This window comes from Sphaeramia orbicularis, chromosome 5 (assembly GCF_902148855.1).
Source record: "Sphaeramia orbicularis chromosome 5, fSphaOr1.1, whole genome shotgun sequence".
Classification (NCBI taxonomy): Eukaryota; Metazoa; Chordata; class Actinopteri; order Kurtiformes; family Apogonidae; genus Sphaeramia; species Sphaeramia orbicularis.
In genome coordinates, this window is record NC_043961.1 from 51,216,794 (window position 1) to 51,243,202 (window position 26,409).

Sequence of the window (26,409 nt, forward strand, 5' to 3'; positions counted from 1 at the left end):
TGGGAAAAATCAGATTTATTTCTAAACTTACACATTATCCCTCTACCACACATTTTGGTAGCTCACAGGAAACAGCTTCTCTTAAAACAGTTATGGATAGAAACATAAAAATAAATTTCTTATACTGCTCACAACCAAAAGGTTTCTTTTAAAAATATATGGATAATCTAAGTAACATGACATAACAAAATGGTAGAAAAGAGGTAAACGGTACAGTTAAGACCATACAATGTTCATTGCCACTTCTACAAGGTTCAAATTTAGTGCATCTGATGAAAAACTCCCTTTCATCTCTTAGTAAGGCATATGTGTGAAAATTTATCACATCTTACTATACCTAGACATGTACTGAGGACAAGTCACTTTCCCCTTTGAGTAATTAAAAAATAACATGGAATTAAATGAAAACATCACTTATCCTGTTCCTTCATTTTTTTAAGTGAACACAAGTATGACCCCTCTGTTTACTGCCATGATAAAAACAAATAAATGAAGAAAAAAGAAAAAAGAAAGAGCACATTCAATACAAAGATGTACCAAATCATGGGCTACCACAGAGCATGTACAACATTCTTCAAGTGCCTCAGGTGTCGTCATTCATCTATCATTAGCAAAGGAAGTACAGCAACATAGTTTCAACTGATTCTGTCTGAAAAGGTCCACTCCACTGTGTTAACTTTCTCCATGCTTGTTTAATGTAAGACATCAATGTAACAGCCTTTTTTTGTTTTATTATGTATCTTTCATGTATTTATTTTTACACTGTTCCCTCCTCATGCCATAATGGCATCTCTTTGGTTTCCCCACATTCCCCTACATTCTCTTCTTCAATCCTCTTTAAAATGTGATTGTGAAACTGCAGGAGAGCTTTTTTCTTTTCTTTTCTTTTCTTTTCTTTTCTTTTCTTTTCTTTTTTTTTTTTTTTACAAAACAGCATCACATTAGGGCATGACATGAAAATCAGTTCAGAGGTTTAAGTCCAGCTTTAAAAGCATTAACATAAACAGGAAAGAAACACTACAGGGATTTAATTCTCACTGGCAACCATCACAAACAGCAGGTCAGGAAGAAAATGTGTGACTTCTTTTATAATGTCACTGAAAATCTTTTGTTACATGACAAAGACTAACCAAACAAGATGGGTGACTGATCCCAGATGAAATGAGAGGGAGGGACTGGGTCCGATAAAGGGGTTGATGAAGGTGCTGCTTGGACCCACGTCTTCCCTATGACAAAGATGGTTTTTTTCTCCCATTGCCCAGGTGATCCAGGGTTGAGGGAGCTCGGAGGGACCGCGGGACGGACCCTTCAAAGTCAGCTCTGTCATAGCGGTCTCTACAACACCGCGTCATGTCTCTGACTCCTGGCCTGCGAGCGGGATGACAAACACAGTAATGTCATCACCTGAGCCCAGTCTATCGTTGGGTAGCCGCCAACCACGCTCTTTCAGCACTCCTCGAGACCTCATTAGCAGATCCTGGGCGGCCAGTGTGTACCTGCAGCACACAGAGAACACTGTAAAAGCAGTCATTACAACACTGAGAAAAAACTTTTAGCTTGCATCTGTGCATTTAACACAGTGTTTTTCAACCTTGGGGTCGGGACCCCACGTGGGGTCACCTGGAATTCAAATGGGGTTGCCTGAAATTTCTAGTAATTGATTAAAAATAATAATAATAAATTACTGATAAAAAATTTATGGTGAGTTGACAGAGACAATCCCAATCTATAAAAGACAAACTGTGAAGCTGAAACTGAAACACTGTGGTACTGTTTATCTTTCAAATGTTCATTGTGGTCGGTTTAAGACGGTGCAGCTCTTTCATAATTCATAGTTTGAGTTATTGTTTGTTCAGTATTAATTGTCAGCCTTGCAAATACAAGCTGGACTGACAGTACATATCCTGACCAAGGAGAATAAAATTCGCACTTTGTGCCATAATCTGAACCTGGCTTTTCTGCCTCCGTCCATATTAATATACATTATATAGACTAAATGTTGTCTAAAATTAACCTTTATTTGTAACGTAGTATAGCAAACTATTACATGATCAAAAACAAATTAATTTTAGCAACAAAAAAAAAGTTTCTGTTCTGAATGTCTGGGGTTGCTAGAAATTTGTGATGTTAAAATGGGGTCACGAAACAAAAAAGGTTGGAAACCACTGATTTAACAGTTCAATATGTAAGAATTCTTGGCTGCTTGTGTGCTGTCTTTGTTGTAGGAGCTAGTTATTTGTCAATATTAGCTGAGTGAATTTCAATGCTAATGACAATCTCAGTTGTTTACATGTAAGGTTGGGCAATCTATGGTGATATGATGATATGATGTTAAATGTTTTAGAGCAGGGATATCCAACTCCGGTCCTCAAGGGCCGGTATCCTGCATGTTTGAGATATTTTCCTCTTCCAGCACACCTGTCGGTCATTATCAGGCTTCTGCAGAGCTTGATGATAGGCTTATCATTTGAATCAGGTGTGTTGGAAGAGGGATACATTTAAAACATGCAGGATACCAAGCCTCAAGGACCAGGACTGGACACCCCTGTTTTAGAGGAATCATACAGATCATCTCATTAATTAACAGAGCGGTCAAAACATTCCTACTCAGTTTATGTTCCTTTTAAATGGTCCAAGTATCAGTTTAATTATGCTGTTTTGCATTCAGCATTTCCTTATGAACCCTTTAGCTTTAACATCTGTGTTGCACTGAAGTGTTTTAGTCCACCTTAACTTGCAAAGTTTGAGTAATGTGCTGTTTTTCTACTGATGAAGAAATAATGACTGATGAAATTAATTACCACAGTCAGTCAGTCTCTGGTCTGATCTGAACTGTGAGCAGCAGTGAATGTAATTTACACAGATGCTTTAGAGAGTAAAACCATTTTTGGTTCATTATAAACCTACAGTGAGACAAATTAGGCCTCAGTCTCTGTGATTAATGGAAACACTGCAGATGTCACAGCCAAATGTTAGTTAGGAAAATGTGGGAAGTGTTTTCTTGAGTAGCTACTGCCAAAATACTACAATAGTATAGTCCAAAGTGGTGTAATAATACAGTTTGTAGTCAGATAAAAACAATAAATCCAGCGCATGCAACCAAGTCCTAAACTAATTATACTTTAGTTTTAACTCATCTACATATTGTAAGAGCTGAGACAAATTGTGATTAAGATTGTGAATTGTGATTCTAAGTTAAAAAGCCATCTTGTGATCTTATGGGGCTGTTCCCCCTGCCCTCCTACAAAAAAGGACCTTTTTTATTGAGTTCCTCATTGTCTCTCTTCACCTCCATTACAACAGCAACAAGGAGCAACACTATAGTTAGTTTTGAAATGGATTCTTCTAACCTCACCAAAGACAAAGATCAGAACAAGAATCCAAGCATGACCCCTTCACAATGATGCACCAAAATACATTCTTTAATATGTAATTTAATTCTCAAATAAAGCAGGTTCCAACTGTAGGAATAATTTACTGCAAAACAATTTACCTGCATCAAGGTATGTTGAAAATTCTGACTTGTTATTCAGTCATTTAAAAATCACATGTTTGGCATTTGGTTGTTGTCATCTTCCATTTTTAGTGCCAAAAGTGACCGTATTTGGACAAAAGAGTGGAGCTGGGGAACTTAAACTTATAATGGTAAACCTCAATGAATATCATTTAATGGTCTTGGTAGTATAACTTGTTAAATGTGATTATACTTGAGTTGTCTGAAGATGAAAAAAAAAGAAAAGAATAGGAAAAAAATTAAATCCAAACAGGCTCCAAACAAAGAAAACACTTGTCTCAGTGACTTGGTGTTGTGGGAAAAAAAAATTAAAAAAAAAAAAAAAAACCCGAAAAACTATTTCCAAGACACCTGAATCTTTTGCCGTCTACTGGATCAACAGTACTACACCAGTTGTGACATTACTCAAGAAACTGCAGCTTTCATAAAACCTTCCCCTTCATGTTCATACAGCTCCTAACAAGGAGAACAAAAGGCCAATGTAAAGGTCTATTAGGCGGACCGCATACCTCATGGGATCAGTAGGGTCACAGCAGGATAAGTAGGCTGACACAGCATCTGCCACTTCCCTGTCTGTCGTTACGTCCCACAATCCATCTGTACCCATAACTAAAACATCGTTGGGGCCGTGTTTGTTTTCATCCAGGTTATAGACCTGCACCTGTGACAGGACATTTATCATTACTGTTAGAAACCAGTTTACATAAAGAGAGCAATGCATTTTGTGTTTACTACTATAACATTAGCAGCCTGCTGCTTGCATGCAAAGGGCATAACCTCCATTTACAGTAGAAAAGCTGCTTGTGTTCATTTACATTTGAAATGTTAAGCTGATCCCCTTGTTTTGAGTCGCGTGTATTCATTGCAATATGGTCAAATGAGCACATTTCAAGGAAAAGAGAGGGGGAATGAGGTAGAACAGGAAGGGAAATGCAAACAATACCAAACAGAAGAGACAAAGGGTATTTTGTTTAATCTAATATATCAATAATAAGTATTGTCTTCACTCAGTTTTTTTCATAGGAAGTCTGTGCTTTGAGATGAATGAACAAGTTTCATTCCACTTTACAAAAACACAAGTCCATATCTTTGGAAATCCAAGTCTACAAAGTGACAAGAGCCCAGCGGTTATACGAAAACTATCATGATTTCATCAAAGTGGCAACAGCTCAGAGGCAGCTCCTTGGGCAGCGTTGACAGTATTACTTTTGACTTGTTACACTCACCTCAGGGACGCAAGACAGGAAGGGTTTGATGTAAATGTTGGAGTTGTACACTTTCAGGTCATGGTCCCCCAGCCCACGGGTCACGCCAATGGTTGCCATCACACGGGCCTGTGTTCAGCACCGCAAAATCCACACACATAAGAGGAGGCACAAAAACACACACGAACGTACACTGTTTGCTTGTGATGAGCTTCAGTTCTGGGAAAATCCAGTTATGATGGGATTATTACTGTCAGTACTATGGTCTCTGGGACAGTGATGAAAATATTAAGCATTTCTGCACAAACTGACGTCACTGACTTTAGCAAATATGATCATGTGGTGAAAATGCTTCATACTGTTATTATGTTCAATTCAAATAACTATTCATATAATGTATAAAGCAAAGAATAACTTACTGCCGGGTAATATTCAAGAATTGTTTGGTGAAAGAAAGAGAGGCTTTGATTCACGGGGAAAATTAAATTTAAAGATTCATAAAGTACACACTACTTTAAAAAATTTCTGTATTACCATCTGTGGAGTAAAATTGCGGAACAAATTGTGTGTGGAGATAAAACAAATATCAAACATAATTCAGTTTAAAAAAAAGATATAAAGAATTGATTCTTGAGAGGTACAGTATTTAATAATGACAATGAGGGCTGTTTGTTTATGGATAATGTTGTATTGATAAATATGCTGTATTATTGAAGAAAACTGTTGAACTATTGAGTCTGTTTGTATGACTGTACTGCCATGAACATATTGCTGTGTACAATTCAATTACTGCATTTTGTATTTGTTGTGGTTGAATGCTGAAATTAGGAAAAATGTATTATTTGATTTTTGTATTAAGTTACTGATAAAGGTGTGAAAGCACTTGAGGGGTAGGATTAAATAAATTTATACTTCTTCCTACTCCTTTTCAACCATGCAAAATTCAGACTCGCACGTACTTGAAGATAGATTCTGTTCATTTAAATGTTATTTTGTTTTTGCCTAATTTGCTTCATTTTGTTTTATTTTGTTTCTTTACATTTTATAAATAAATAAATAAATAAATAAATAAATGTTTTTAATAAATATAATCTGTATAGACTGGTGCTAAGGAATATGCTGGATGAACCGGTGCACCAGATTTAATTTCTCATAAGGTGTGGATTATTTACAGGGTGGGGAAGCAAAATTTACAATGAACATTTAGTTGTTTTTTCTCAACAGGCACTACGTCAATTGTTTTGAAACCAAACATATATTGATGTCATAATCATACCTAACACTATTATCCATACCTTTTCAGAAACTTTTGCCCATATGAGTAATCAGGAAAGCAAACATCAAAGAGTGTGTGATTTGCTGAATGCGCTCATCACACCAAAGGAGATTTCAAAAATAGTTGGAGTGTCCATAAAGACTGTTTATAATGGAAAGAAGAGAATGACTATGAGCAAAACTATTACGAGAAAGTCTGGAAGATACTATTAAAGAAGAATGGGAGAAGTTGTCACCCGAATATTTGAGGAACACTTGCGCAAGTTTCAGGAAGCGTGTGAAGGCAGTTATTGAGAAAGAAGGAGGACACATTGAATAAAAACATTTTCAATGATGTAAATTTTCTTGTGGCAAATAAATTCTCATGACTTTCAATAAACTAATTGGTCATACACTGTCTTTCAATCCCTGCCTCAAAATATTGTAAATTTTGCTTCCCCACCCTGTATATAATGACATCGACATAGACTGTAATGCTTCAAAAGTCATAAATTGTGTAACACTGTAAAACTGTTTCTGTTAGATGCATTGTGATGCACTGTGCATTAATGTATTGAGGGGAAACCCAAATTTACTTTCATACAAGTAGTTATATCTTTGCAAAGCCCTAATTAAGACAACTAATACTGAAAAGGGAACACTGTTAAAGTTGGTAACATCAATTTAGACTTTTTACACACTGCAACTGTTTCATGCACACGTACAACTGTCAGTGCAAAAACTGTGATTATACGACTGCAGACATGGTCCATAAAGTACACACTGTAATTATATCATTAATGAATTAGCTCCATAACATTCCTAAAAAATAATCTGTGATCTGCTTGAGTTCATTATAAATTCTTCTCACCTTTTTACCCTCGCCATATATCAAAGGGAATTTCAGATCATCTTCAACGATTGTCTTATAAGCCCTGAAAGCAACAAATGACACATGAACAACATCCATAATGTCTGTGAAAATTCTCATTTCCCCAGTTTATTGTTCTTCTTGGTAGTTCTTCTAGGTTCAACAGGACTAGTTAAGCTCTTTTGACCCTGGATCCCTAACACTTAAGGTCATTAACATATGGAAAAAACAACCTACACAGACCACTGCCCCTACAGGTTTATAAGTCCACTTTCCACCCACCAGCAATTAGAACTAAAGAAGTTTCTTGAATGAGAGACATGTAAATGTAAATGTAAATGAGAGATAGAATGTTTTCAAAAGAGCCAAACTAGTACAGTTGACCCTAGAAGAACTACCAAGAAGAACACCTATAATGTAAGTTAGTCAACGCACTCCTCATTCAACTCCATACATCATATTTCAGACTAAAACATGTATATTATTTGTCCGTTTTACCAGCCGGTCATGGTGTGGTCTCTGTAGAGCATCTTTTTCCCCAGTTCACTGTGCTGAATCCTACGCGGAAACTCAATGTGAGTGAACTCATTGCCCAGGAGCTCTGGCCTCAGGAAACCCTGTAGTAACACACAAAATGAGTTAGGGTCTTATACAGATTAGACATTTCCTAAAACCTGAATATAAGTAAGATTTCAGCAGGAAAAGAAAACTGCTAGTGGAGTATACTGACTTCTGAAAACAAAGCTCCCTGTTTTAGCCGAATCACTAGGCTATCCACCCACTCTGTGACTCAGAAATACATTAGTGAACATCATTTTATTTCAGGATCATACAGGATTTCCTCCTCTTCTATTGGCAGCTTATCTTGCTGTAGACCATAAAATTCCACTTGACTTGTAAAGGCTCAGCTGACTACATTGTACATATAATCTTTATTTCACAGTTTGCAATGCACTAACATGATTAAAATTCTCTTGAACAGATCATCATGATGCGTTTATTTTATAGCACATGTTTGTAAAATGCACCATATGTAACTAAACATTAAAAATTACCAGATATTGTAGGCGCTGCCTCTCTGACTCCGGTGTGAATTCATTAGTCACAGGAATGACTTCATTATTTCTTATGATTATAGCCCTGCAGAGAGAAAGAGGAAAGAGAAACAGGAAGAGGATTACCCCATCTCATGTTTTATTTTTTAAGCCAATACAAGTTTTGTCAGCTCAAGGGTTGCTGGATGTTGCAGTATCAAAAAGTGAACCCCAGAGGGTGCAAGAAGCTACGTCTGAGAACATTTCCATTTGATCTGTGGCTCAGTGTACAAAGGAGAGTGAATTACATATCCAATCTGAATCATTTTTCAGTTAGTTTCAAAGAATTTCTTAGCTTCTTCCTTTTTAACTTCAAGTCCACACTACATAGTTCAGGATGTAATTCAACCACATTTTCTCAGATCTCTTACCTGCTATCTCCAGCATTGGCCACATAGAGCTTCCCCATTAAATGAATGGCAGCTAAGGCACAACACCCACCCGAGATGGCATACGATGCTTTTTCCTTTTCAATTAGGTCATCCTTGAAGAGAGAGACAGGCGAAAACAAAAGATGAAAGAAAAAAGCATAAAGTCTCAGTGGATTTCAGAACTTAGTTTGCCTCTCATTACTCTGTATGTCTCACTATATTCTCAGTGTGTTTTTGTGTTTACAACAAAGCAGTGGTGCTTTTGAATTGGAAAAAAAAAAAAAAAAAAAGCAGGCTTTGTAGAACTGTATAGTATTATCAGAAATATCTTAACCATTAAGTGAGTTTAAACTATAAGCATTCATCTGATATAATGTATATGCCCTACACTTGAAAAAAGCTGCAAAGAGAAACATGGGTTTGCCAGAAAGTTTTTCTTCAGAACAGACCTGGTAGAGCTGGGAAAACAAAAAAGCCAAAAAAGCCTGCTGAAAGCTAAAAAATGCAAAGTTCTGTTATTATTTCTCTCACATGCACTGCTAGTTTTCATCTGCTTACCATCTGTTTGAAAGCAGTCTCTATTACCCCCATCACCAGGCTCTCCAGGCTGACAACCTTCTCCATGTGAAAGCGGATCGAGGAGTCGCTGACAGAATCTGGATCTTCTGTTTCCTGTGTGGCTCCCTTCTTTGCCTCCGCCTGGTACGGGCTGCCGTTCTTGGCCAAGCAGATCGGAGGTGCGCTGGTGGGGTTCTCCAAAAGGTGGCAAATTTCACCTAAACGGTCTCTGATGAGACGATGAAGAAGCTTAGAGGCCATAATAGCAGCTCCTGAACCTGCATGACCATCGAACACCCCCCAGAAGTGCATAGGGATTCCTGTACCATCCTAAAAACAGACACATATTAAACATGAATAAAATGACAGAACAAGAACCAGTGACTCAATGTTTAAATCTAATTAAAGGAAAGTCACAACTGAACCAGCATCTGCCACAAACAGTATCAATTAAAAATCAATACAATGTTTTTGAGAATTGATTCGATATTGCAAAACATCATTGAACTTAAGTATATGGATATTTTTGTATTATTATATTCAGTTTGGCAAGATAGAAGATGAATTATGAGCTTGACTTGCAGTACAGCACAGGTGTCAAACATGGAGCCCGGGGGCCAAATCTGGCCCACCAAAGGTTCCATTCCAGCCCGCAGGATGAAAGTGTAAAACTTAATCTGAACAGTCAAGGTTGTCCAAATCCTTTTGGTTCAAGTTCCACATACAGACCAATGTGATCTCAAGTAAAGATAACAACACAATAACCCATAAATAATGATGACAAATTTTCTTTGTGAAAAACTATGTGGAAAAAATTTAAGTGAAAAAAAAAACCTTACACTGTGAAAATATTTACATTTACAAAACTATTCTTTCACAATAAAATGCAAATAAATACATAAATAAAAACAGAGATGAACAACCCAAAATGTGCAATTTTAACAATATTCTGCCTGTTACTAAATGTTTTGTGCATTTATGGATCCACTGTGATCTGTAGTTGTGTTAATAAGAGATGTAATATTGTAGAAATTGTTCAAATTTTAGTTCCAAACTCCAAAATTTTAACAATATTCTGCCTGTTCCCAAATGTTTATGTAACATTGTGTGTAATGTACATGTATAAATAATAAGACAAGGCATAATATTGTTAAAATTGCACTAATTTTTCAAATGAAATCTTTTTTTTTCAGGTTATTCACATCTTTTTTGTAAAATGTAAATGTTTTCATAATGTAACTGGGTTTTTTTTGTACTAAAACAAAAAGGAAAAACTTGGATTTGCCATTATATATCAGTTATTAAGTCCTTATTTTACTGGTCTGGCCCACTTGAGATCAAATTGGGCTAAATATGGCCCTTGAACCAAAATGAGTTTGACACCCTTGCAGTACGGTATCATGACTATCACGGTATATGTTAAAAAATGTAGTTTTGTAGCAGCGTGTAAATGAAAAATTGTACAATGATCACAAAAACTGTGCAGCGATACCTAAACTGGTAATTATTTAAATATTCTCTGATACCTATCACTACAGAATTGACCCAAGTAATGGGCAGACTATGGTAAAAATCTCCTCATGTTTTTCTCTTTACCCATAATGCATGGGTAAAAAAGGCATTGCCACCTTTTGTGTTTGCGAGTTGGCTACACTAACAAACTAACAGATGAACAGGAACGAGACATCTGTTTACCCCTCTGATGCGATACTAGAGTGGAGGAGGGGTGAGACCAGGGATGATGTAATTTATTTACACCAAATGGAGGACATGTGTTTGTATGCAGGTCTGTCAGGAGTAAACACATAAACTGATGTGAAAAGTAACATGAAATCAGTAAAGACTGCAGCACCACAGTCATTAAAAACCAAGCCTTTTGTCTTTTTCTCCGGTACTAGGTTTTTATTTGGACATTTAGTTTTCTCCGTAAATGCCTGTCAAACCTTCACACTTTACACTGCATTAAAGTAATTACACATACAAATAAAACAATGATTTACAACTGAGGTTAAAACAGAGCAAAACAAAACTAAAGCTGTAGCCATTTACTTCAATGTTTTCCAGCTGTACTGTATTGGGGTTTTATGAGTTTATGAATCTGTACATCTTCGGCATGTGAGTTTATATAAATGATTAAATAAAAGTGACAATAAGCAATTAGCCTGAAACTGTTTGTGCAGAGCACTGACTTTCATGCTTGTTTTGAAACCATTTTGACAACATTGTTCCTTAAAAAAGAATTATTTCAAACAGAGCAAACTGTGTGGATTTATACTTTGAATCTTGAACTGTGAATAAACCTGCCGCATTAGATGATCTAGGGCATAGCTCACTATCCTTGGCTAAGGCCGAGGTGTTTGCATAGGTAATGCAATGAATCTGCTGCTATAAACACATAAAGGTGGAAAAGCAAATACATACTTGGAACAGCCATGTAGGTTGTTGGCGTCCATCAGCAACCTGTTTTGCAAGTCATCTTACCTCTCCATGTTTGTATTTCTACCTCACCTATCTTTACTCACAACTATCAAATAAAAGCAAAAAAACAAAATAATAATAATAATAACAACAACAACAACAACAACAACAACAACAATAATAATAATAATAATAATAATAATAATAATAATACATCGGTTTTATATACAGGGTGTCCCATAAGTCTCCATACATAGGAGACATAATACATTCCATACATATATGGTTCTAACATGTATTTCTTTATATTTCTTCTTTATAGTTCTACAGCAGACACGCATTGAAATGTGTTCCCGACAAAATGGCAGTCATATAGAGCATATTATATAAATAAAAATGGTTTATGTCAAGAAACGTTTATTTTTCCTATGTATGGAGACTTATGGGACACCCTGTAGTGTTTTTCTAAGTACTCAAAAATGCTTTACACATGTACACTTGGCAAAAAGTGAAGTTCTTCCTGATATGCCACACTAAACTTTAGATAGGAGGCAATACGAAAAACAAGAGAAACAAGGAAAACTAGAGGTTGTCATGAAATTCCAAATATTAAATACATAATGTAATGGCGAAAATGCAGATTGCAACAATGAAAAAATAGTCAGGATTTGTTTAATCTGTTTTGGGTTTTAAAATTTAGGTGAATAATTACACTGGTTTTAAGTCAGAAATAGAAAGTGATAGTGATGTACCCGCGTACTGGATGTCACCAGCTGTAAAATATTTAAAAAAAAAAAAAAAAAAAAAAAAAAAAAGACAGCTCTGAGCTGCTACAAAAACATGGTAGCTCAACATGGAGGGTGTACACATGACCCATGGACCTGAATTTGTTTAATTTTATTTTATGAAAATGTGGATGGACTTGGACTTTGTCAAAGATCTAATGGGTCTCCGCTCCTCTTTGGATATTATGTCTTGGAATATAAGATGAAACATGTAGGTGCTGTACATGTACTTACAAGTCTACTGGAGTTGGTTAAAGGTGTTCCTCAGAGGTCTTAGCTGGGGCCTGTGTTTTTAATGTGTCCGCAGGTAGGTTTTATATGCCTCTGTATGAACAGATGGGGTAAGGCCATGCCTCATTGCTCAGACTAAATTTCATTCTAAGCTACAATGAGAATTTCAAATACCTTTCCGTGGCATTATGATACCTCCAGGACTGACGTCAGTTTCCAAAGCATTTTCACTGATTGCTTAATAGAGCTGCTGTCCTTAAAACCAGACATTTCTCCCTTGTACCCTGACTCCTGTTTAATGTTTTTGAGTTTGTCCTTGGCTCACCCCGTTGTCCTCCAGCAGAGTGGAGTTGCGGTGTTTGCCACTCGGCTTCTTCACAAACAGCTTTTCACAAGAGGCCTGGTCCTCATTGAGCATGCTCTTCCCAGCATTGATCACTCTGGTGGACAAAAAGAGGTGAAAAAAGAAAGGTGAGCCTCGAGACAGATGATTTAGAGTGTTTGCTCTCAGTCCTCTAACCACATAAAAACATAATGGCAGCCTCAAAGACACCCACAGAGAGAGAGAGAGGTAGAGAGAAAAGTGGAGGAAAAATGGGGCAGGATGCTGCCGTGTCCCAGAGGGAACTTGTAGAAGGGATTAAGTGTTTTTATTATGAGCTGATGCCTGTGGAGGATAATAGCTTCAGAGTAATGCACTGTTACAGAGTCTAGTTGCATCTGTCCTGGTCTGTACTGCAGCTGTGTTCGATGTAGGTACTAACACAAAGACTCAAGAAACTCTACTCAGCTACTTTATGTGTACTTATTAAAAAAAGATTTATTATTTATTTATCTATTAAACGACAGGATCAACACATACCACTTAAACTGAAGTTCACATACTTAGGTTTCTATTTCATATTCAAATGTAATATTTTTTTTAATAGATCATTATAAGTCCATCATTAATTTCTCCACTCCTTTAGACATAGCATATGTTACCCTGAGTTATCCTGTTAGTAACAGTATTAAAGTAAGTATGTCAACTATAGCCACTTGCATTACTTTGCTGACAAATATTTAGGCAATACAACTGAAAAATAACCATACATTTAAATCAAGTGGCTATCGGCAATGTTGAAAAATGAAGCTAACACAGAAATGTCAAAAACTGTTGTGTGGTCAGTGTTTCTATAAAGTTTGTATTAGCTTAGTGAGTATCATCTCTTGCTCTTCTGCAGCTCCTCCCTTACATGAAAAAAATCCCCCAAAAAACCTCAAGATGACGATGACAAAAAGGCCCAACTTTGCTGCACTCTACAAACCATTTGTTGACATCACACAGGCTTTGTCCACACTACCGAAGTATTCATGTTCTATCATTTTTTTTTTTTATATTACTAAATTTCTAGCATTGAAAGGTCTTCTTGTCCAACACAACTACCTGTCTTACTGTGGTCAGTGGTTATATTCAATGCAAAAGCTTTTTACTGAGAAGAATATCCAGATATTTTCTTTGGAATTGGCAACATGTTCTAACTTAGTCACACATTTGTCTCAGTAGGTGTAACTGATGCAGTTACTGATAAACTGCTGATGAACATGTGACAGGATATTAAAGCTTCCTCTTGACTTGTGTCATTCATCAAGGATTAAAGAAATTAGTAACTTTATTATAGCCTAGCAATAACTGATTTTATCCCTGTGAAATGTTCCTTATTTGCATGTTAGCATATCTAGAACAAGGAATGTGAAATCACGCTTGACCATCTGTGAACTAAGTAAACATTGTGTTTCTTTTATCTCTTCTTGGTCTTCATCACCTTCACAACGAAAAATATGTATCTGGTGCTTCATTAACTGTGTGCCTGTTTGGTAAGAACTTTAATGAGGCATTATCAAAGCCTTTTTGTCGACATCAGCAGCCTGCTGTGACTGAAAACAAGTGAACCAAAAACAGGAAAAATGAAAGGAAAAGCTGAAAGATGCTGAAACATTGTGTACATCTGAGAGAAAGTGCAGAGCAAAAGGTTATTATTGGGTTTGTCACCGTGAATAACCCCGTTGACGCTGCACCAATTTTTTTGTTGTGAAAACAGTATTGATTAGTGCAGCTACAGCAGCTTTACAGTAACTGTATTGGTACAAAATAATCTCTCAGTATCTAAAAATAACACAGGCTTGATGCTCACTCTGACGGTCACACAGCTCAAACCACTTTCCAAAATATCGTAGTGCAAAAATAAATTTCATGCCACATAAGGCTTACTTAGACAGCCCACACTGTGGACCTCAAGCTGGCCCGTTATGTAACATTTTCAGTTTCAATTATAGATAAATGCCACATTAGCTGGATAATACTGCATTATGGCTATTACGCAACACCAGTAATTCAAGAATCGTCCTTAAGATTCCCTTGGAAACTTCTGCACAGACAGGATTAGTTTATCGGTTACTGCAAGAGGGGAAAATAGAGAAATAGAATAAAAATGAAAAAGAAACCGTGAGGAAAAAAAGAAAAAGTTTGATAGTCTCACAAAAGGAGCAAAAGAAAAGAATATTGTCACATTAAGACCTCTGATCTCTGTGTCCAGATAGTTCAGCTGATTATAATCATTACAGAGAATGGTCAGCGGCTGGCCCAAAGCCCTGATATCAGAGAGCATCAAATATGAGGCACAAAATGCAACTGCTGTCCAAATCAGGATTATAAAGAGCCCTTTCACTTTCTAATCAGATGAAAGCAGAGGTCTGGCACCGCAATGTCCTGCACAGCGCTCCCTGCATTAGAACTAATGGCGGTGAAGAATGTTAAGTCGCTTGATTGCCGTATAAACTTTCTGCATTAGCTACAAGATTATCAGAGATTTAGATGCAGGGCTGGGGTTAAAAAAAAAAAAAAAACTCTTCCTCTATTTGTGATTCTGATGACAGTACATCTATAACTTTCCGTCAGCATTTGTGTGTGATTACTGTAGCTTTACTCTGCCTTAGCTGATGCTTTGGTTTTTTTGTTGAGCTCATAACAGGTAAAAAAAAATACCCCCCAAAAAAACAAAACACTGAAGCTCTGAGGCTTGGCTCATCACAAACAGATTTTAATTGCTGTTATTAAATGCACATGTACTGCCAATTATTGAAGGAAGGGTGGGCTTGCTGATAGACGGCCAGAAACGTCTTAAAATATGACTTTTTTTTCACTGCTGAAAATCAGACAGAGTGAGATCATGTTGAAACAAACCATAATTGTATTAAAATGTTGTATATGCTAAAATGTTACTTTTCCTAAAATAAGGTATGGAGATTGGTGCACACTTAAAAAGTCCTCAGGGGACAGGTGCGTAGGAGCATGAGGTACAAGTGAAGAAGAAAAAAGGTATCCCGCACACTGTCCATTCAACTTGCAAACTTTCCACTAATACTTTTCCTAATATATACATATTTTCATTCAGACAAAATATCTTAAAATTTGGGATGCACTGATATACCAACCAATCATGGGCCAAAAATGTGACTATTGCAGTGTTTTTCAACCCTGGAGTCAGGACCCCACGTGGGGTCGTCTGGAATTCAAATGGGGTCACCTGAAATTTCTAGTAATTGATAAAAAATTAACCCTATAATGCCAAACGTATCATATTTGATACATGAGTTTTGAAGCCCTCTACATGATCAGTGTGATATTTTTTTTCTTGAAAAACCTGATGTATACAATTAGATACAAGCAATACACAGATAATCTACCAGGGGGTAGGAATTTGTTCACCAGAAGCCTTTCCAGTGACACTACAAGATTGTTATTAATGAGGAAGGAGGCAGAACTTTGCCAGTTTTGAAAGGAATTACCAATTTGTTAGACAAGTTTATGTTATATTATGTTTTTGTTTGTTCAAAAATAATAATATTTGAGCATTGAGACCCAATGTATGTAATATGATACAAAACTGAAACTCATACACGGAAATTGATATTTGGAAAAAAAAAAATTGTTTGGTTGTTCAGAAGGACCAATAAGGGTCCAGTTTCAAAAAACTAGAATTTTCTGTCAATAATTTAATGGTTGAGGCTTTACAGGGTTAAAAAAAAAAATACTAATAAAAAACATATGGTGAGTTGAGAGAGACAATCACAATACATAACAATACATGACAAACTGTGAAGCTGAAACTGAATCACTGTGGTACTGTTTATCTGTCAAATGTTCACTGTGGCCAGTTTAAGATGCTGCAGCTCTTTCATAATTTATAGTTTGAGTTACTGTTTTTTCAATATTAATTTGCAGGATGGTAAATACAAGCTGGACTGACTGTACATATCCTGACCAAGGGAAATAAAATTCTCCCTTTGTGCAGTAATCTATACCTGCTTCTGTCCATAATAATATACATTATGTAGACTAAATGTCATCTAAAATTACTGTTTATCTGCAACATAGTACAGCAAACTATTATATGATCAAAAACTAATTAATTTTCGCAAAAAAATATCTCTGTTTTCAATGCCTGGGGTCGCCAGAAATGTGTGATGTTAAAATGGGGTCATGAGCCAAAAAAGGTTAGGAACCACTGGACTATTGGCAAATAAGATGTCATTTCACTAACAGCACTGGCATAGTGGTTGGTATCAACACCCATTATCCCAAAATGATCTCATCTAAAACTTAAGTACTGGCTGAGAATTTCACCAGCAGTGCATGAAATTAAATATGTCCTGGATGAAGTGCAATTCTAGAAAAATGATGTGGTTGTTCTGCCTTAGTTTCAATATTTCACAAACAGAGTGCCCTGATTAAAGCACAACTTTACTATAAAAAATAAATCATTAAAAAAAAGTGGGTGTCATAGAAATGGGATTATGAAACTGATTGTCAATGTTACATATCATTAGCCTCATAGCATAACTGCCAATGTCATATTCTTTTCAGGACATAGCCAATGATACAAAATGAAGCAGCAGTGTTAGGAGACCAAAGTTATGCAGATACCACTATTTGGCCATAAATATGACTCAGACAATTATGCTATGAGGGTAAAAATACCAATCTTGATCCATGGTGAAGAATTAGTAGTTTTTCTATGGTTTAAAGCGGTCACATGAGCTCAATGAGCTATAATTACACATAATGTGTTTTGCGTGGGAGGATGTGATTCTAAACCATGAGTTGCAGTAGCCCTCCTATAATGTGACTTAATACTCTGATAACTGTGTCTCAGTCATATGGTTCTGTATCTTGTGACTAAAAACCATTACTGGTCATGTTCGGCGAAACAATGCGTCTTTGACAGTGTCTTCCTACTGTATATTATACAAGGAAAGAACAAAAAGAGGAAGTTGCGAGTTTCAGTGAATTCTGTTGTTGCGGCTTGTGGACCTTTTAAGGTGATGTGCGCCATTGTGTTGCTCTCGCTGACACACAAGTAGATAAGTTTCATAACAAAACACAGGGCTGTGGTTTAGACATAGTTGCACACTAATACTCAGGCAGTTTTAGTGATTCTGTGAACACAGTTTAGTAGTTCAATCAGAGACAGATCAGTGGTGCATGTAATCCATGGAATAAAAACACCTCTGAATCAAGGTCAGCACATTGAAATAATCCTTTTAGATTGTGAGGTGATGATAATATCAGATTACAAATTATAATAACTACCAGCAATTTGAATGTACTCGTTGTAACTCTAATGAATATTTGTGTTAATTTTTGCAATACAAGTAGTTATTTCAGCATTACAGGTCAACACTTTATACTCATTTCATCAGTTTGGTCTGTTGTGCTGTGTGCATTTGAGACAGGAACAGATTATTTGAATATTATTGTTTTATAATAGAAAGATGCAAAAAAGCACTGCTGAATGGTGCCAACAGACTCAGTATCCGCAGTCATTAAAGAAGTCCCTGTAACATGCTGAACACCCAAGAATCAGTGTAAGCATATTTTAGAGGACGGGAGAGGGGGAGGAAGCTCCACGTCACATTTTTCAGAGTGAGTGGTGCAATACCAAAAATAAAAGTTGCAAGGCAAGTCATGACAAAAACAAATCACCAGTAATAGTATGACTAAAAGCCTAAACACTGTTTACAAAAGCTACTATAATCTAACCCTGCTGAAACTTGTATCTATTTAATGACTCTAAACAGTAGCAAACTCACTCCAATCACATCTAAATGTAATTATTATTGACTGAAAGTGATTGTAAAGTACTTCTAATCTATACTAATATAGATATAAAGTACTTATGACCTACATATACATAGATTATTTAATGACTGACTAATAGCAAACTCACTCCAAGCATATGATGTTGATTCTTAGAGACTGAATGTGAATATAAAGTACATTTTACAGTTATTACTTGTTCACCTCACCCTTTGAAAACACCCTTCTGTAATGATCACTCATGTCTTGTTCTGTAATGCTACCTTAAGACTGCAGGGTGTTAACTGGATATACTTCATATATTTACCTGTATGTTCAGTGAAAATTGTGGTGAAAACTGTTCCAAATCTCAAGATGTTTTATATTTTTAACAAATTACTCCGACCACAGAAATGTGTACTGATAGTAATACATTATTTTCTTAAAATAATAACTTAGCTATACTTAACTATACCTGTTTAATCATGTCAGGATGGAGGGCTTTAAACACTTGTATTGTTCTGGTGTGATTTCCTCCTATGATATTTTGCCAATGACCGGTCTATAGCAGGAACTTTATTCTATGTATATGCACAAACACTATCTCAGGTCACCAGTAGTTAGTTCTACGCAATTTACAAAAGTTTCTGGGATCTAAAGACAATATTATGTTTGGTGTTAGTAGTTACAAAACATAAGATTACCTTTTTAATCAAATATACAATATGTGCTCAGCTAATGTTAGCTAAACCCAGCTAACATAAGCTAGTTAGCTAAAATGCTAACAGTAGTTAGCTTGATAACAGCAGATGAACCTAACCTTAGTCAGACTGATGGGAAAATTATATATATATATATATATATATATATATATATATATATATATATATATATATATATATATATATATATATAAAATATATAAAAAAACCAAAACAAACAAAACTGAAATACTGAGGCTTTTGAGAAACCTTGACTGGAGCCCTAGTTTATTTGATTAAAAAGAAAATGTACCGAATCTCTAGTCAATCTATAGCTAATACCCTTTACAAAAGAAAACTGTATTTCTCAGTAAGAATAATTTGAGGCATCTAGTTCACTACAGGTAAAAGCCAAAATTAATGACTTAATTTGCCATTAACATTTTGAGATACTGGTGACAGAAAGTGTAAGGCATATTGTATGGTATTTTTTTTAATACCGTTTACAGATTTGTTCCTGTAATTACCAAGACCTCACGGTTGGATTTTGTGAATATGTTGCACTTAGAACAACATATCCATGAAAATGCCCATCTGTTTCCCTTGTATTTGCTCCTCTCACTCTGTAGCCTGATCCTGGTGTTAAGGCCTGAAAGGATGCCTCCATGTTAAATCGAATTAAATAGCTACTTGACAAAAGCACTTTGTGTGGACTCCCTAAAGTGCACTCACATGTTTATGCTGACCTAGTGTTGTACTGCAGTGTTGGAGCATCAATTAGACTCATTATCGTCAGCATCCAAAGCCTGTATGGAGCTTTAAAACTGCAGACTGATTTTATTTGAAATTAGATCCCCTGTGTATGTCTGATTGCTGAGACTATACTGTTATAAAGTTATGCATCCTTGTGCTATACCAGTCACACTGTGTCTAAACGCTAGTGCCCAACATGAAAACACAATGAAAAACTGTTCGACGACAGTCATGCCCGGCCAAAAAAAACCCAAACAACAAAGAAATGAATCCTCATTACCAGCAGAATGACAGACTGCAACTAATTAAGGCATATCAAAGAGGAAAAGTTGCACTGAGTCTGAATGTAAGCCAGCAGGGTGGCCTCCAACTGGACAGCATCCACCTTCAACGTTTGGCCTTCATTGTTCCTGCTCATTTTTGTGAAAAAGAAAGAAAAAAACAAAACAAAAAAAGAGAAAAAGCAAGCCATACTTGCAGCAAAAGGGACAAAGTGGATGTGTTTACAAGTACATTTGAAAAATAGAAAATGAGCCAAATTTTTTCAGATTTGGACTGTTCCACTCTAATCACAGTTAATGTAACACCTTTTAATACAAAGAGCTTCATCAATCTCAAGTTAATGCTGATATAATAATCAAAATATACTTATCTTAACAACCTGAGACAATACTGACAACTTACTAGTGTGAGCGGTATATTTTTGTCCAATTGTGGGTGTGGTTTTTTGTTTTTCTTTGTAGGGAATGAAGATGAGATCATTCGACTGGTTTGTCAGTGGCGCATCTAATACGGTGATTATAGCTTCAGGGTGTTATATCAAAATAAAAACACTGCTGCAGAATGAGGTTGACAGCACTGATGACGGTGCACATTCCCACACAGAAACCTCCCTTTTTCATTAACGTGTCCTCATTTTGGCCTCACTCATTCAGTCCTCTGAGATAACTGTCGTCACAGTTCTCCTCACCCTCGTCCCCTTGAGCCTTTCTGCATGACTCATCTTTTTTTGTCTCCACAGTGGGTCCAGGAGGGGGTGGTCAGCATGCAGTGGTATAGCCCACATACTGTAAGACTAGAGCTGTACAAGCCTGTCATACCCCCCCCCCACACACACACACTCTCTCTCTGGGAGACTGGGTTTTCTGAAAGTGTTTTTCCCTCAGTGGGAATTGCCCTAACAGCACATTCTGACCAATCGTGTGAATGAAACGCTGCTGCATTGTACTACCTGTAAGAGTACTGCAGGTGCATTAGTACAGCACCCGCAGGAACCCCAAGGACACCAGGAGGGAAACCATCAGCATAAAAATGAAAAAATGTGAATACACTACCCAGATAGCAAATGTTTTGGCAGTATTATGGCATATTTTTGGCTTTCTTTTGGCATTATGAAAACCTTTAGGCTTAACTGTGGTATGATTAAGGTTATCCATAATAGATATGGAGGCACCAACAATATATGGCTGAGTTATGGCATATATATATGGTTAACCAAAAGACTGGGCAAAGAGTGGGATCAAGTATAGGGATGGTATGGCATGTTTATACCAAGTCAGAAGACTGACTAAAGAGCGGCAACATCTTATTCCATGTATAGATGTTTTTTCGTTGTGTTTTGGCATATTTCTGTAAAGCCAAAACACTGCGCAAAGAGCGGGAATTTCTACCCACTAACCCCACTTAATTTTAAAAGCATGATCAACACAAATTTTGGGTGAATTATGGCCTCCTTTTGGCCTCTGTTTGGGTCCGTTTTGGCTACTTTTTGGCTGGATTATGGGGATTTGGGGCTTTTCTGGGACAATTATGGCTATATTTTGTAAGTCCTCAATTAGTTTTGGGTGAATTTTGGCTTCCTTCTGGTTTGATTTTGGCTTGCCTATTCTGGGCCATTTAGACATACATCCGCCCAGACCTTTGCCAAAATGGCATGCCAGTTTTGGGCCAGATTTAAGCCATAATGATTTTGCTATCTGGGTAAGTATCAACTAAACTTTATAATAATGAAAGAATTTAGAAGCTTGGACTATAACATACTTTCTATGAATATGCAAATGACAACAAACACTTAACATTAACTGTCACTGAGGCATGAAATCTAAAAAAAAAACAATTATATTTATGAGTCAATCTGCTGTAAACAGGTAGACTGCATAGCCTACCTGCTTTCACTTTTGCACAGCCTGGTATGTCTGTGAGCTACTCTACAAACTGAACAGAGGAGGAGCCTGTGGGCAAAGATGGTTCATTTCACAGCACAATAAGGCTTGTTTTGTCTTATTACATAGCAGACAGCCTCCTGGAACTATCACTTAAGGGTATTTAGATGGAAGGAACACAGTGGTAGAAGCAGTGCAATAATAAGAGGCCATCATTTGGCTGCTGCAGTGGATTCGGAGGAGCTGAGGCTGCAGCACAGAAAACACATCACAGGCCACGCATTTATCAGTACTAGTAATAAAACACATGGAAGTACTACCTGTAAGAGTACTGCAGGTGTATTAGTACAGCACCCACAGGAACCCCAAGGACACCATCAGCATAAAAATGAAAAAATGTCAAAACACTAAGTATCAACTGAACTTTATAATAATGAAAGTATTTAGAAGCTTGGACTAGAACATACTTTCTATGAATATGCAAATGACAACAAACACAGAACATTAACTGTCACTGAGGCATGAAATCTAAAAGAAAACAACTATATTTATGAGTCAATCTGCTGTAAACAGGTAGACTGCATAGCCTACCTGCTTTCACTTTTGCACAGCCTGGTATGTCTGTGAGCTACTCTACAAACTGAACAGAGGAGGAGCCTGTGGGCAAAGATGGTTCATTTCACAGCACAATAAGGCTTGTTTTGTCTTATTACATAGCAGACAGCCTCCTGGAACTATCACTTAAGGGTATTTAGATGGAAGAAACACAGTGGTAGAAGCAGTGCAATAATAAGAGGCCATCATTTGGCTGCTGCAGTGGATTCGGAGGAGCTGAGGCTGCAGCACAGAAAACACATCACAGGCCACGCATTTATCAGTACTAGTAATAAAACACATGGAAGTACTACCTGTAAGAGTACTGCAGGTGTATTAGTACAGCACCCACAGGAACCCCAAGGACACCATCAGCATAAAAATGAAAAAATGTCAAAACACTAAGTATCAACTGAACTTTATAATAATGAAAGTATTTAGAAGCTTGGACTAGAACATACTTTCTATGAATATGCAAATGACAACAAACACAGAACATTAACTGTCACTGAGGCATGAAATCTAAAAGAAAACAACTATATTTATGAGTCAATCTGCTGTAAACAGGTAGACTGCATAGCCTACCTGCTTTCACTTTTGCACAGCCTGGTATGTCTGTGAGCTACTCTACAAACTGAACAGAGGAGGAGCCTGTGGGCAAAGATGGTTCATTTCACAGCACAATAAGGCTTGTTTTGTCTTATTACATAGCAGACAGCCTCCTGGAACTATCACTTAAGGGTATTTAGATGGAAGAAACACAGTGGTAGAAGCAGTGCAATAATAAGAGGCCATCATTTGGCTGCTGCAGTGGATTCGGAGGAGCTGAGGCTGCAGCACAGAAAACACATCACAGGCCACGCATTTATCAGTACTAGTAATAAAACACATGGAAGTACTACCTGTAAGAGTACTGCAGGTGTATTAGTACAGCACCCACAGGAACCCCAAGGACACCATCAGCATAAAAATGAAAAAATGTCAAAACACTAAGTATCAACTGAACTTTATAATAATGAAAGTATTTAGAAGCTTGGACTAGAACATACTTTCTATGAATATGCAAATGACAACAAACACAGAACATTAACTGTCACTGAGGCATGAAATCTAAAAGAAAACAACTATATTTATGAGTGAATCTGCTGTAAACAGGTAGACTGCATAGCCTACCTGCTTTCACTTTTGCACAGCCTGGTATGTCTGTGAGCTACTCTACAAACTGAACAGAGGAGGAGCCTGTGGGCAAAGATGGTTCATTTCACAGCACAATAAGGCTTGTTTTGTCTTATTACATAGCAGACAGCCTCCTGGAACTATCACTTAAGGGTATTTAGATGGAAGAAACACAGTGGTAGAAGCAGTGCAATAATAAGAGGCCATCATTTGGCTGCTGCAGTGGATTCGGAGGAGCTGAGGCTGCAGCACAGAAAACACATCACAGGCCACGCATTTATCAGTACTAGTAATAAAACACATGGAAGTACTACCTGTAAGAGTACTGCAGGTGTATTAGTACAGCACCCACAGGAACCCCAAGGACACCATCAGCATAAAAATGAAAAAATGTCAAAACACTAAGTATCAACTGAACTTTATAATAATGAAAGTATTTAGAAGCTTGGACTAGAACATACTTTCTATGAATATGCAAATGACAACAAACACAGAACATTAACTGTCACTGAGGCATGAAATCTAAAAGAAAACAACTATATTTATGAGTGAATCTGCTGTAAACAGGTAGACTGCATAGCCTACCTGCTTTCACTTTTGCACAGCCTGGTATGTCTGTGAGCTACTCTACAAACTGAACAGAGGAGGAGCCTGTGGGCAAAGATGGTTCATTTCACAGCACAATAAGGCTTGTTTTGTCTTATTACATAGCAGACAGCCTCCTGGAACTATCACTTAAGGGTATTTAGATGGAAGAAACACAGTGGTAGAAGCAGTGCAATAATAAGAGGCCATCATTTGGCTGCTGCAGTGGATTCGGAGGAGCTGAGGCTGCAGCACAGAAAACACATCACAGGCCACGCATTTATCAGTACTAGTAATAAAACACATGGAAGTACTACCTGTAAGAGTACTGCAGGTGTATTAGTACAGCACCCACAGGAACCCCAAGGACACCATCAGCATAAAAATGAAAAAATGTCAAAACACTAAGTATCAACTGAACTTTATAATAATGAAAGTATTTAGAAGCTTGGACTATAACATACTTTCTATGAATATGCAAATGACAACAAACACAGAACATTAACTGTCACTGAGGCATGAAATCTAAAAGAAAACAACTATATTTATGAGTGAATCTGCTGTAAACAGGTAGACTGCATAGCCTACCTGCTTTCACTTTTGCACAGCTTGGTATGTCTGTGAGCTACTCTACAAACTGAACAGAGGAGGAGCCTGTGGGCAAAGATGGTTCATTTCACAGCACAATAAGGCTTGTTTTGTCTTATTACATAGCAGACAGCCTCCTGGAACTATCACTTAAGGGTATTTAGATGGAAGAAACACAGTGGTAGAAGCAGTGCAATAATAAGAGGCCATCATTTGGCTGCTGCAGTGGATTCGGAGGAGCTGAGGCTGCAGCACAGAAAACACAACACAGGCCACGCATTTATCATATCAGTGCCAGTAATGAAACACATGGAAGTGCGTTGTTTTTTTTTTGTTTTTTTTTTTACATGTTTATGCTGAAATCATCAATGAATGGCTGGTGTTTGACCCACTCACTCTGCGTATCCAGTCGTCCACGGAAGCCTGCTGCCTCTCTTTAACGTCAGCACCGGCCGTGATGCGTGTTCCGTGGAGTACTGCAGGAGCTCCGGGGTGAGGTCCAAGAAATCCGGCCGGCCGTAGGGGAAGCGCGGCGGCAGGCTGTCCGGTCCGCAGGTCTGTCCGCCGGCACCTGAGTGATGGTTATGGTGGTGGTGGTGGTGTCCGTGGGGCATCATCCCTCCCACCAGAGTGGACATCGCGTTTTTAACTTTGCTTATCATCATAGGTACACGACAGATACACACACGGCACAAAAGATTCAGACGGAAATTAAGAAATAAAAAAATAAATAAATAAAAAAAAAATAATTAAAAAAAAAAATAAAAAAAATCACGGAGCGATTTTACGTTAGAGGGAGAACAAAAATAAAGCCGACAAAGTCAGTGACGAGGATCATTTCAGGAAGCGATTTTTTTTCCTCCTCGGCCCCATGTGACAGCTTTCAGACAGGCAAGCGCGATGTTTTCCTCATTCAGACAGAATAAAGCCTCCTCTGGCTGCGTATGGGCTGTAATCCGGCAGGAGGCTGCAGCTCCGCTCAGAAGGCAGGGCTTCACACAGAGGTGCAGCCTGCCGTGGATAATGTCACATGCAAAAAAAAAAAAAAAAAAAAAAAAAACACAGCAGCTGCAAGAAGCATCCACAGGCTGCAGAATACAAGCCCACGATGGAATCAACCCAAACACAGATGGGGAAAAAAAAAATCAGTCCATAAGTTTGAAGATGCCTGTGATTGGGTGATTACACAGTGGAACCTTTTAATGTTTTTTTTTTTTTTTTCTTTTTCCTTGAATTTTTATTTATTTATTTATTTGTTTATTTTTATTTATTTATTTATTTATTTGTGGCATTTTATACCTCTGTTATATGTTTCAGTGTTTGTCTTACTTTTTGTATGTTTGAAAAACTGAAAATTAATAAAAAATACATCGATCAAACAACAACAACAACAACAACAACAACAACAATAACAACAAGCATCCACAGGCT

The 26,409-nt window shown here is 37.2% G+C and overlaps 1 protein-coding gene across 1 annotated transcript; it reads right to left on the reverse strand.

Moving 5' to 3' along the window:
* ppm1j (protein phosphatase, Mg2+/Mn2+ dependent, 1J) lies at positions 1 to 25,928 on the reverse strand. The gene is made up of 10 exons (XM_030134551.1): positions 25,375 to 25,928; positions 12,627 to 12,741; positions 8,868 to 9,197; positions 8,310 to 8,422; positions 7,900 to 7,984; positions 7,343 to 7,461; positions 6,845 to 6,908; positions 4,741 to 4,848; positions 4,024 to 4,175; positions 1 to 1,496 (listed from the first exon to the last, which is right to left on the reverse strand). The coding sequence occupies exons 1-10, from the start codon at positions 25,641 to 25,643 to the stop codon at positions 1,349 to 1,351; spliced, it is 1,503 nt and encodes a 500-aa protein (XP_029990411.1). The 5' UTR covers positions 25,644 to 25,928; the 3' UTR covers positions 1 to 1,348.
* Between the last annotated feature and the right edge of the window lie 481 nt (positions 25,929 to 26,409).

Coding starts and splice junctions, on each gene's coding strand:
- ppm1j (XM_030134551.1), bottom strand. CDS start 25,643: ATGATGATAAGCAAAGTTAAAAACGCGATGTCCACTCTGGTGGGAGGG. Junction 7,985..8,309: donor GCCAATGCTGGAGATAGCAG/GTAAGAGATCTG, acceptor TTCTCTCTGCAG/GGCTATAATCATAAGAAATA. Junction 4,849..6,844: donor TATATGGCGAGGGTAAAAAG/GTGAGAAGAATT, acceptor TGCTGAACACAG/GCCCGTGTGATGGCAACCAT.